The 12,546-nt window shown below is 43.1% G+C and overlaps 1 protein-coding gene across 2 annotated transcripts; it reads left to right on the top strand.

The window, feature by feature from the left end:
* Positions 1-2,446: 2,446 nt before the first annotated feature.
* On the top strand, positions 2,447-7,679 carry LOC104669437 (myeloid-associated differentiation marker-like). 2 transcript variants are annotated; one of them, XR_748990.1, is made up of 3 exons: positions 2,447-3,538; positions 6,884-7,115; positions 7,530-7,679. XR_748990.1 is itself a non-coding variant. In XM_010372397.2 (1 exon), exon 1 carries the CDS (start codon positions 2,699-2,701, stop codon positions 3,647-3,649), a length of 951 nt encoding a protein of 316 aa, XP_010370699.1. In that variant the 5' UTR covers positions 2,447-2,698; the 3' UTR covers positions 3,650-4,632. The 2 variants fall into 2 exon arrangements, 1 of the variants encoding a protein (XP_010370699.1); XM_010372397.2 differs by lacking the exons at positions 6,884-7,115; positions 7,530-7,679 and having other exon boundaries at positions 2,447-4,632.
* The last annotated feature ends 4,867 nt before the right edge of the window (positions 7,680-12,546 follow it).

Here is a 12,546-nt window from a genome sequence, read left to right as displayed (position 1 = left end):
CATCCAAATCAATTAAGGCAACATATATGAAAGCACTTCTTAAAATCAGCAATGCAGGTGAATATCACATACATTTAAAAGAACAAGCAAACTGACCAAATTGGACATTTTATAATTGTCAGTAATGTATTCTCAGAAACATGTCTTTTAAAGAGAACATTGGCGAATAAGGGCATCTTTTGTAAACCAGGGCCCTCAGATGTTCTCTTTAGTCACTAGATTCCACATAGAAACGACTGGAAGAGCTTTTTGCAGCAACTTTGCATTATGTGGGTAACACTAGCAGCAGCCTGTCACTTCCTGCAGCACCCAGTGCAGTGACCATATTGAAAGTTTGACCCAGATTTGCTGACCATCAATGAGGAAGAACCTCAGTGGTACAAAAGCGACAAATACAAGTTTACAAACTTTCTTCATCCTTTTGCTCTATGGAAATAACATTTTCTACTTGGGACTTCAAATCCAATGACTCAAATGAAATTCTCATCCCATGTAATCTGGTCACACCTTCAAACAAATAATTTATATTAAGCACGGCTATCTGCCCAATAATGCAATGAATGCAGATGCTCGTTAATGTAAACATACAGTGAAGAGAAGTAGCATGAGCAAGTGTCTGCCATGTGCTGGGCAGAGCCTGGATTCTGCAGTCTGGGTGCTGCTGGTATCTCCTAGTACCCCAGTGAGGCAACTGCTCCCACACATGGTTTGGACTGTGAGGGAGTTTCCACGGCATATGTAAACTGTCACGGTGTAGGTGGGAGTGTAGCAGTGAGGACGACCAGGACACTCTCATCACCATCTTGGTTTTGGTGGGTTTTAGCTGGCTTCTTAACCGCTTCCACAGCCTCAAAGAATCAACATGCAGTTTTCTCTGAGGTCTTTCTTTCCTTTAAAAACACACTTTCACTCTCAAAACAGCAGAGAATGAAACTGTAGCTGTATTTATATGCTTGAATACAAATTATTTCGGCCTCAGGAAAGAAACTTTTCAGTATATTTAATTCATAAGTATCGCTTTGAATGAGGAAGTACATAAATGAATGAATTCATGAATGAACAAATGCATGAATATGAAGAACTTTGAAACTGGAGTCTATAAGAGAGCCAGGGCACTTATTCATCCAAGGACAGATGGCCTCAGACAGTAGAGTTGCACAAAGCAGATGCAAAGAAAGGGTGAAGTTGAGTGCATGGCTTCTCAGCCCTCCACTTCCCCACAGCTTGTGGCCCCTGGAGACTAGGCTTTGGGTGTGAACCTCAAAGAATGACAAGCAACAGAATGAATGTATGACTGCAGATTTTCCTGGAGCAAGTCTTGGTCATAGATCAATAATAATAATAACAGCCAGGCATTGTGAGTCTTGCCTGTAATCCCATCGTTACCAGAAAGGGGTGGCGATCTGGACCTCAAGAGAGGGTTCTTGGATCTTGATCAAGAAATAATTCAAAGAGTCCATACAGTAAGATGAAAGCAAGTTGATTATGAAATTAAAGGAATAAAAGAATGGCTACTCCAAAGAAAGCAAGTTGATTAGGAAAGTAAAGGAATAAAAGAATGGCTACTCCATAGAGCCGCCCAGAGGACTGCTGTTTAACTATTTTTATGGTTTTCTGATTATATGCAAAACAAGGGGTGGATTATTCATGTCTCCCCTTTTTAGACTATATAGGGTAAATTACTGAGGTTTCCATGGCATTTGTAAACTGTCATGGCGCTGTTGGGAGTGTGGCAGTGAGAATGACCAGGACACTTTCATCATCATCTTGGTTTTGGTGGGTTTTGGCTGGCTTCTTTACGGCAACCTGTTTTATCAGCAACGTCTTTATGACCTATATCTTGTGCTGACCTCCTGTCTCATCCTGTGACTTAGAATGCCTAACCTCTGGGAATGCAGCCCAGTAGGTTTCAGCCTTTTTTTTTACCCAGCTCTTTATTCAAGATGAAGTTGCTCTGATTCCAACGCCTCTGACCCCAGCACTTTAGGAAGCTGAGGCAGGTGGATCACTTGAGCCCAGGAGTTCAAGACCAGCCTGGGCAATATGGCGAAACCCCGCTTCTACTAAAAACACAAAAAATTAGCCAGGCAGGTGGTGCCTGGTGCCTGGAGTCCCAGCTACCTGGGAGGCTGAAGTGGGAGGATCACCTAAGCCTGGGATATCAAGGCTGCAGTAAGTCCTGATTGTGCCACTGCACTCCAGCCTGGGCAACAGGGTGAGACCTTATCTCAAAGAAACTAAAATTTAAAAATGGTTAGGCTGACTTGAAGCCTTTATAAGGAGGGAGAGCCGGGCCTTGCCGGGCCCGCGGCCCCGCAGCGCCGCCGCAGGCCCTGCCGCCACCACCGCCTGCCCCTGGTCCCTGCCAGAGCAGGGTTACTGTCACACACGCGCCAGCGCCTACAACCGGCGTGCACTTCCGCTGGGTTCCCTCCGCCGCAGCCCACACAGGTACTGGAACCAGTGGCAGGAGATGGGCGGGACTTCCCCTGGTCAAGGTCAGGCCTCTTCCGGACTTGGTGGTGCCCTGTTCCTGTTCCGCCGGGTGTTGGTCCTGGGAGGGAGGAGCCCAGTCCCAGTGGATACTGACGTTGCCTCTCACTCTCTGGCGCTTTTCCCAGCCTTTTCCAGGCGTGTGACTTAATCCGTTTCCACAGCCAGACCTTTCTCTGTGAATTCGTCAGCCAGAACTGCCGCCATGCCGGTGACTGTTACCCACTCAACCGTCACAACCACCGTGGCGTCCCCCACCGTCGTAGGGTCCCCTAGGGCCCTGACCCAGCCCCTGGGCCTTCTCCGCCTGCTGCAGCTGGTGTCCACCTGCATGGCCTTCTCGCTGGTGGCCAGCGCAGGCGCCTGGAGGGGACATATGGGTAACTGGTCCATGTTCACCTGGTGTTTCTGCTTTGCCGTGACCTTGGTCATCCTCCTCGTGGAGCTGGGCGGGTTCCAGGCCCGCTTCCCCTTTTTTTGGCGCAACTTCACCATCACCATCGCCTGCTATGCGGCCCTCCTGTGCCTCTCGGCCTCCATCATCTACCCCATCACCTACGTGCAGTTCCTATCCCACGGCCCTTCCCGCGACCACGCTACCGCCGCCACTGCCTTCTCTGGCATCGCGTGTCTGGCTTACGCCACCGAAGTAGCCTGGACCCGGGCCCGGCCCGGCGAGATCACTGGCTACATGGCCTCCGAGCCGGGGCTGCTGAAGGTGCTGGAGACCTTCGTGGCCTGCCTCATCTTCGTGTTCATCAGCAGCCCCTACCTGTACCACAACTGGCTGGCCCTGGAGTGGTGCGTGGCGGTGTACGCCCTCTGCTTCGTCCTGGCGGCCCTCACTATCCTGCTGAACCTGGGACACTGCACCAACATGCTGCCCATCCCCTTCCACAGTTTCCTGTTGGGGCTGGCCTTGCTGTCCGTCCTCCTCTATGCCACTGCCCTTGTCCTCTGGCCCCTCTACCAGTTCAACGAGAATTATAGTGTCCAGTCCTGGCGGGCGAGAGATGTGAGCTGCGGCGACAGAAACCCCTACCTTGTGTGTATCTGGGACCGCCGACTGGCTGTGACCATCCTGACGGCCGTCAACTTGCTGGCCTATGTGGGCGACCTGGTGTACTCTGCCCACCTGGTTTTTGTCAAAGTCTAAGACCCCCAAGAGGCCCCATTTGCCTCTCCAACCTCTTCATCCTTCTTTCTCGAGTTTTCTTACTGAGTATTCTTTTCCTGTGTTTTCCTCTTCCCTATCTCCCCTCCTCCCCCTTTTTCTTTCCTTCCCAATTCATCGCACTCTTTCCCAGTTCTCTGATGTATGTTCTTCCCTTTCCTCTGCTGTTTCCTTCCTGTTTTGTTCTGTTGCCCACGGCCTGTTTTCACCCCTGAGCTGTTTCTCTTTTTCCACTCTCTTCTTTCCTTCCTCTCATCTCTTTTCTAGGTTTCCTTTTGGTTTTCTCATCTGCCTATTTCCCGACCATCTTCTCCTATTTCCTTGGGAGCCCTGAGGCTTTTCTGCTCCTCCCCCCACGCACCTCCAGAGGTGATGAGCTCCAGATCGCCACACCCCTTGCAGCTGTCGGTGCCACGTCCTCCCAAGGGGCCTTCTGCCCACCCCTGCCCTAGCTGTGCCTTAGTCAATGTGTACATGTGTGTGTTTGGGGGAGTGGGCATTGGGCCCCCTTTCTCCCAGTGGAGGAAGGTGTGCTGTGCACCTCCCCTTTAAATTAAAAAATATTTGTGTATCTCCGGAGGTCAATAATTTCCAGTGAGCGGGAGGCTTTAAGCACAGACCCTGGGTCCCTAGGCCTTGCCTGGCACTCTGCCTTGCCAGAGATTGGCTCCAGAATTTGTGCCAGACTTATAGAAAACCCATTGCCTAGAGACCATCTTAAAGGAAGCAAGGGATGGATCCGTTTCATCCCACCTGTTATTCGCGGTATCAAAAAAAAAAAAAAAAAAAAAGTCAGGCAAAGAACCATAGGATCTTGAAGACAACTGAAGTATTTATGAGGGACAATGACGTGGCCTTCCAGCCTCAGTGTTAAAAATAACTTTTAACACCGTGTCCTTTTAACTTTTAACACAGTGTCCTTAGGAACGTGTGGAAAGAGATAATAAGTAAATAAATAAACAACATGTCCTGCTTTGGCAGAGAGGAGAAAATGGCCACTGCCGGCCTTCAAGGCAGTATCAGCTTAGGGTTTTTTCTCTTTCTTTTCTGTTTCCTGGTCATGAGGGCAGAAATTACTGGGTGGCCCTTAAAAAAAAAAAAAAAAAAGAAAGAAAGAAATTTCAGCCTGGCAGAGTGGCTCACACCTGTAATCCCAGCACTTTGGGAGGCCGAGGTAGGTGGATCACTTGAGGTCACAAGTTCGAGACCAGCCTGGGCAACATGGCAAAAATTTGTCTCTACTTAAAAATACAAAAATTAGCCCAGCATGGTAGAGGGTGCCTGTAGTCCCAGCTACTTGGGAGGCTTAGGCAGGAGATTGACTTGAACCCAGGAAGTGGAGTTGCAGTGAGCTGAGATCACGCCATTGCACTCTAGCCTGGGCAACAAGAGCGAAACTCAGTTTAAAAAAAAAAAAGGAAGTTTCTTTTTTCTCTATTGTGAGCTGATGTGAAGGTGAGGATTGCTGCTGCCCTAGCCAGAGGAATGGCTTTGCTTGAGTGTGTGGTGCACATACCCAGGTGTTGCTGTGTGCTAGTTGCTTCTTGCTGCTGCTTCCTGGTTCTCTGGGACTCACATGCATAGTGCAATATATATAAATGTGTGTTTGTGTGTGTGTGTGTGTGTGTGTGTGTATATGTATATATTTTTTAATTCCCTGGAACTTTTGGTTCCCATCAGCTCCTGCTGTTAATCATAGAAAAGAAAGCTTGCACCTTCCCTGACACCCACATCTATAATGTTTTTTTAAATATCAGTATAAAGGTAAAAAAAGGAAAAAATAATAATATAACAATAGTGATAGTATAGTTTTAATAATAATAGGTAACAATTTTGAGTGTTTACCATGTTCCAGGCACTAAATTAAGCTCATTTCCTCAATCATCTCAACTAAGCTTCACTATAATCCAATTAAAAGGTACTATTATTAGCTCCATGTTACAGATCAAAATTCTGGCACAGAGAACACATTTAACTAGCCTAAACTACACAGCTAGTCTTATGCTATACATATGGTAATTAAATTACAAGGTGCCAATTATATTTTACATTTTATAAGGAATTAGATTGTATTAGTGTGGTCAATGTTTCTCAACCCAGCTGCACATAAGCACCACCTAGCATCCTTCACGCTTGGAGTTCTGTGCAATGATTCTTACATGTCACGTTAAAGGACTTCTATTCAGTAGGGCTCAGATGATTCTGGGTCCTAATCTTAGTGCTGAGGCAGGGCTACGCTTGAGGGAGTCAGCCAGGCCCTTGGGTCACAGACACACTGGTAGAGTAACTGACAGGCATTGGAGACCACCCCTCATTTGCATATAGACTCACAGCCCAGCTAACACCAAAACTGCCCTCCTCTCCAGCTCTGTGTTGTTAGAAACCTCAAGTACAAAATTTTGATGTTTATTTCTTCAAATTACCTAAATAATGTTTACATTGAGAAATAAGGGAAATGCCACCAAGAATTTGAATAAAAAGACTGCAGTATAATACAAACTTCCAGGGAAAACATGCTGAAATAATTCATAGACTGTGAAAGCTAGTCAAACATGTATAGATCATCCAGTCTGATGGTCTCAATCCTGGCTACACAGTAAAATCATTTTGAGAAGCTATTAAATAATACAACTGCCAGCTCCCACCCCACAATGTCTGATTTAATTGATCTGGGGTAGTACCTGAAAAATGGTATTTTTAAAAGCTCCCAAGGGGTTTTTTAATTTTTCAGCCATCATGGGGAAGCACTGATTTAGCCCAGCCCCTCATGACCTGTAAAATGGCTTGCCTGAGGCCACCTAGAATGTCATAGGCAGTGCCACATATCTCTCTCTAGTCTTCTTTGAATCTATATTGAATCAGAACTATAGTTTCTTTCCGAAAATACTCAAGAAATCTTCTTAGAAAAAGTGCTAACTGTAAGACAAAATCAAAATCAAACATGATTACAAATATATACACTAATACCTAGCATATCACAATTGTGACTTTTCAGTGAGTCAGTGTGTTAATTGTAATTGCTCATTAAAGGTGTTCTATTTTCCTTGCTTCAGTTATAGAGAGTGTGAAATGTTTCAGAGAAACCACATGGAAAGGTGATTGTCCAGATGCTGGCTAATGGGCAATGTCTTTGACCACATAGGGTTACACGCTCAGTGTGATGCTCTGAAAACTATTGCAGTTAATGAGCTGATCCTAATTGTGCTCATTTTCCAGCAACCTCAATAGGCTTGTATCCTGGGAGACAGAATGTGTTTCTGGTCACTCATTCTAACTCCAGAAATCAAGGAAAATAACAGACTTCCACAGAAGCTGAACTGACCGGGCGATACTATGACCAGGCAAGCATGGGCTTTTGACAGTAAATCCCGGAGAGGAACAGAGAGATGCAGATACTTGATCATTCTTTGCCTATAAACACAATGCTTACATACCCCCAAATCTGACTGTGAGTATATGTTTTGGGCAAACAAAATAAATATTTCTGTTTGCAAGCTAAAGAAAATAAAATATCAAAGCTAAATCCTATGTGAGCTTAGTATCTTCAGTCGGCCACATAGAAATAGGCCAGTTTTGTGTGGAAAATGTTTCAGACAAATTAAGAATATTAAAAACAGTGACGTTAAAGGTAATGTTTAATTTTACTTTCTAGACCACAAATTTTTAAGGCCTCTAGCCCAACCATTTATGCAAAGTGCTAATTAAAAATGTTATCTGTATATTAAAGGAGTTTCTTATATAGTGTTAGAATCCAGTGCATTCAGCAAATGTGGATTGAGTGTTTACGACGTGACTTATTGAAAATATTATACAGCAGGGTGACCAGCTGGGAAATTAATTTGTGCTTTTTTTTTGTTCTCAGTTGTTGCAGAGTCATCTGAAAGGAAGGAATCAAGCCTCTGTGTTCCGGAAGTCAGGTACTTTTCACTCCCAAAAACACAGATTCATTTGTGGTGGGTCTGAGGCTAGGTGCTCTGAGTTATCCAGTGCTTCCTGAAGCCCTCGTTTTGAAAGAAGAAGCAGGATGGATGAATTTTTCTGTATTAGAGATTGGCAGGGGAGAATTAGGTGTTGCTCCACTTGATAATGCAGAATTGTGAATAAGGACAAGGTTTGCAGATTCTGCAGCAGCTCAGTGGCAGGGTCTTGATGGTGTCAGGCACTTAAAGGGTACAGGGCAGGACATCAGGAGCCCAGTCTGGAGACCTACCCAAGATGCTCTCATGTGGAGTTTCCACAGAACCTGAGCAAGGACCTGGACCTGGAGATGTGGAATAGCAATGTTGGGCCCATAAATGGGACCACAAATGGACCCAGCATCTGAGCCACAGCATCATGTGACCATAAGAATAACAGTCATAAATGCAACCCTGGATGAGACCAGGGATTTGCCCCACTCAAGAACAGGGAGGCTGCAGGACCACTTTATAAGGATGACACAAGCCTATAGCATGACTGTACAAAACAAGGTTGGACATCTTTAAAAATGATTAATGTTGGATTTTTCACTGGTTTTCACATGTGGGAGCTAATACCAGTTCTCATAAAATCCTTCTCAAGAAAGATAAAATTATTCCCTGAATGTCAGGAAAAAAAATTGGTATCTATTACATATGTGTAAGAAGCTTTATTAACAAATAATCTGTGTCACTAAATCACTTGAATGTAATGCAATTATATTTTTTCAGCCATAATCTAATTCAGATGTTTTGTGACAATGCAAGAAAAAAAAATGGATGTCTGGGTGGATATCATTAAAGACTCTTCTCCACATAAATCCCTATCTCTCATTGAATTAGAAAAGGGTTTCCTGAGATCTTGCTAAAGAAATCTAAAAGGTAGTTAGTTTAAATTTGAACACTCTCTCATACACAATCTCATTTATTTATTCTTTCAATAAATATATGTATTACATTCCCACTGCCTGGCAGGAATAGAGTTGAATATCTATATTCAACTTTTCTTTGATGCCGGGCTGTACAGGTATTGGAGATACAATAGAGAGAAAGAGAAATATGGTTGCTTTCCTCATGGAGTTTTTAGTTAAGTGAAACAACAAGAAAACTTATCAAAAAATAAAATTTGGTAGGTGCCAAAACGGGAGAAGTACATGTTCTGTATTAGCAACTAGCAGAACATAATTTAGATGAGGGTGGTATCTCAAGGAAGTGATAAACTGAGAGTGAAAGGATAGGAAGAGTCAGCCAGGCGACCATTGCGTAAGTTACAGCTTCTCACTATCTCTTCCACCACCAAATTGAGAACATGTAGTGAATTTCAACATTATAAGATCCTTCAAATCCAGGTAAGCATCCATATCAAGAATGTATTTGAAACTAGAGAATTGTCCATAGGATAAAAGAGGGGATGCTGCCTCATCCAGAGCCCGAGCTCTCTATTAGCCATGCTGCCCTCTGTGTCACTTCGCTCAAGAAAAACCCTCCACTTGAGCTATGAATCCCATCCTCTCTGGCCATCTCAAGGCTTCACTTTTCGAATTCTCCTATCTCTCCTACCTCAACAATGCCTCCTCTCTACTGGGTCTTTCCCTTTGGTGGCACACATGTCATAATAACATACCCATATTTGTTTGCTTTTTATAGAAGAGGAAAAGAAAGCAAAACAACCTCCTTTGTCCATAGGTAGACACACACACACACACACACACACACACACACACACACACACACAGAGTATACCCTGCTACCACCTCACTTCTCTGCCCCCTGTCACAGCAAAACTCCTTGGAAAAGTGCTATATATTTACCACCCACACTTCCTCATTCCTTCTCCAACCACTTTAGTCAGGCTTTCTACTCCTCCACTCCCCGGAATTTCGCCTCTTACCAAGATCAGCAATTATTTTCTTTTTTCCAAAGCCAGTTGACACTTCCCAGTCCTCATCTTCCTCATCCTCTTGGCCGCATTTGACGTGCTTGTCTACACTCTCCTTGAAACACTTTCTGCATCAAGTTCCGACACCCAAACCCTCCCCTGGTTTGGCGCTCTTCGGTCTCACGCTGGCTCTGCCTTCTCTACAAATCTATGAATGCGGGCATATCCCCAGGGCTCACTCCTCAGGTCTCACCTCCTTTCAATCTAACCTTACTCCCTCAGAGATCTCATACACTTTCTTGGGTGCAAATCACATTCACACACTGATGACTCTCAAGTTTCTGTGTCAGGCTTACTCCTTCCCACAAACTCCAGATTCCTCAAACCTCGTGCCTCCTTCACAGCCCTTCTGTAAAGTGAGTGGCCAAAACAGAACTGTTGATTTTCACTACCCTGTAAATCTACCCCCCTTTCAACTAACCATCTACATACTCCTAATCTCCTTTGCCTTGCCACACCTTTTATTCTTCCATAGCACTTATCACCGTCTAACATATTGTATGATTTTATTTAACCTATTATTCATTGTCTACCTCCAATAAAATGTAAGTTCCACAAGGGCAGACATCCTTGTTTCATTAGCTGTTATATCCTAAGAGCCTAAAGAATTGTCTTATATATATTAGACCCTCAAATATTAAGTATATGAACTAATGAGAGATAAGTGACTTGCCTAAGGTAGTATGCATTGCATTATATAAGAATATATCCAGGGATTTCTATATTACAAAGATGTAAATCAACACAAATTGAAGACTCTGACTGAGGCCCTAGAGAAAGGCAGAGATATAAGAAAGGAGTATGAGTCCTTAAAAGCTACCCTCCTGCTGAACAAGAACAACCACATTGCTGTTATATGAATAAAAAATAAAATTCCATTTGGTTAAACCTCTGAAATTTTGGAATTTGTTACAGAAACTAGCTAATACACATTTGAATGTGAAATTTTTTAGCATGAAATGAATTCATGTGCTTTGGAGGAATTTACATTATTCATTCAACAAACATGCTGAGCTCTTGCTGTGGGCCAAGAACTCTGATGGGCATGGGGGTTCAAAGATGAGTAATAGAAAATCATTTCCCTTCAGGAAACCCAAAATTTACAATATCATGTTGTAAGTTTTATTTCAGAGGAAAGGAAAAGGGGCTGTTTCAGCCCAGAGGAAAAAGCCTAATTCTGCCAGGCAGAGAAGAGACGAATCAGAACAGGGGATGTGACATTTGGACTCAGTTTTGAATTGTGAGTATGATGAAGAATGAAAAAAGAAAATATGTCACTTTTGTAAAATGTTACTTGACAAATTCGATTCCAAATTATTTGACCTTTTCACTCTGTACAACTCTTCTTAGAGTTTCATTAAATACAATTCATATTCACTTCAGAGGTGAAATTGAACTTTGGTGTAGATATATCACTCAAACAGATTGGGATATAATATTTTTCTGTTTGCTAGTACAGTGGTAACATGCAATAGAAAAGATCAAAGTGCAAAAGACTGTCCCTCATTATTGATATTTTCCAAATAGTTAATTTACCCCAAAAGATAAATAAAAGCCCTTTTTAATCATCAAAGACAGCACCACTCGGTATTTCACAATCTTTTACACCGGCTAGGTGATAAGCTGCACTGTTTTATGGGTCTTACAGTATTTGAAATCTGTGAACCAGAAAGACCTTTTGTTTGTCTTCCAAATGTCCTATGACATTTGTTTTAATAACATTTATAAAGATCTTCCTAATGAAGCAGGTATGCTTTCAAGAACTAGTTAATTTCAACATTTATTAAGTAATTGCTTTTACTTTAAGACTGATTAAGATTCAATGTGGACAAATACTACGTAATACACTAAGTAAGGCAGAAGTTTCTGCAAACACATGGGATAATATCTGGAAGTGGTCCAGCAGACTCCCATGGAGTGGTGCGTGTAGCAAAAACAAATCTATCTCATTATATCTGGCACTGATTAGATCCTTTGCTAATGTGTCTTACCTAGTTCTCATTTTTACAAATAAGAGAAATATATGAAACTTAAAGTGAGGGCCAAAGAAAACGTAGGTATAATGATAATAATGACATAAATCCCTTTTGAGAGACCTTTTTCTCACACAAATATTTTTATATTTGCTATCTCATTTGTTTTTCATACAACTTGGAAAAAATATTAGAAGATGGAGGTAAAAATCTTTCCTAAGCCTACGTTTTTTGTTCTGTTTTGTTTTTTGTTTTTTGAGATGGAGTCTCACTCTGTTGCCCAGGCTGGAGTGCAGTGGTGCAATCTCGGCTCACTGCAACCTGCGCCTCCTGGGTTCAAGCTATTCCACTGCCTCAGCCTCCTGAGTAGCTGTGATTACAGGCACATGCCACCACGCCTGGCTATTTTTTTGTATTTTTAGTAGAGACGGGGTTTCACTGTGTTAGCCAAGATGGTCTCAATCTCCTGACCTCGTGATCTGCCCACCTTGTCCTCCCAAAGTGCTGGGATTACAGGTGTGAGCCACTGCGCCCAGCCACCTATTTTTTTTTTAAGTCCAAGTGTCAGTCATATTCCAGTTTCCAAAATCAGAATCAAGCATTATCTCTTCCTTCCACTGGTATAAACACTGGACTGGACACTTTGAGGATAGGAGGATCTGCAAATACAGAGATGAAGCATATTCTCTTCTTCACCTATGCTTATAATTTAGTGGGGAGAGTCAGATAAAAGCATATGCAAAACAGCACATTTTGACTTGCATTATTCTTTTATGTCCTAAAAGAGGAGACAATGTTCTCATTTCAGTGAATCAACATCCACCCCTTTGAACAAGCCAGAAATCCAGGAATCTTCCCCCATTATTCCCTCTCCCTTACCAACCACATCTAGTCCATCAGATCCTTTCAATTTTACCTTCTAAATATTTTTCAAACATTCTTTCTATCACCATTGCCATAGCCTGAGTTCGAGCTGCCATTATCTCCCATAGGCATGAATTGCACTGCCCC

Source organism: Rhinopithecus roxellana, chromosome 17, assembly GCF_007565055.1.
Source record: "Rhinopithecus roxellana isolate Shanxi Qingling chromosome 17, ASM756505v1, whole genome shotgun sequence".
NCBI lineage: Eukaryota > Metazoa > Chordata > Mammalia > Primates > Cercopithecidae > Rhinopithecus > Rhinopithecus roxellana.
This window is presented reverse-complemented; position numbering and strand designations above follow the sequence as displayed.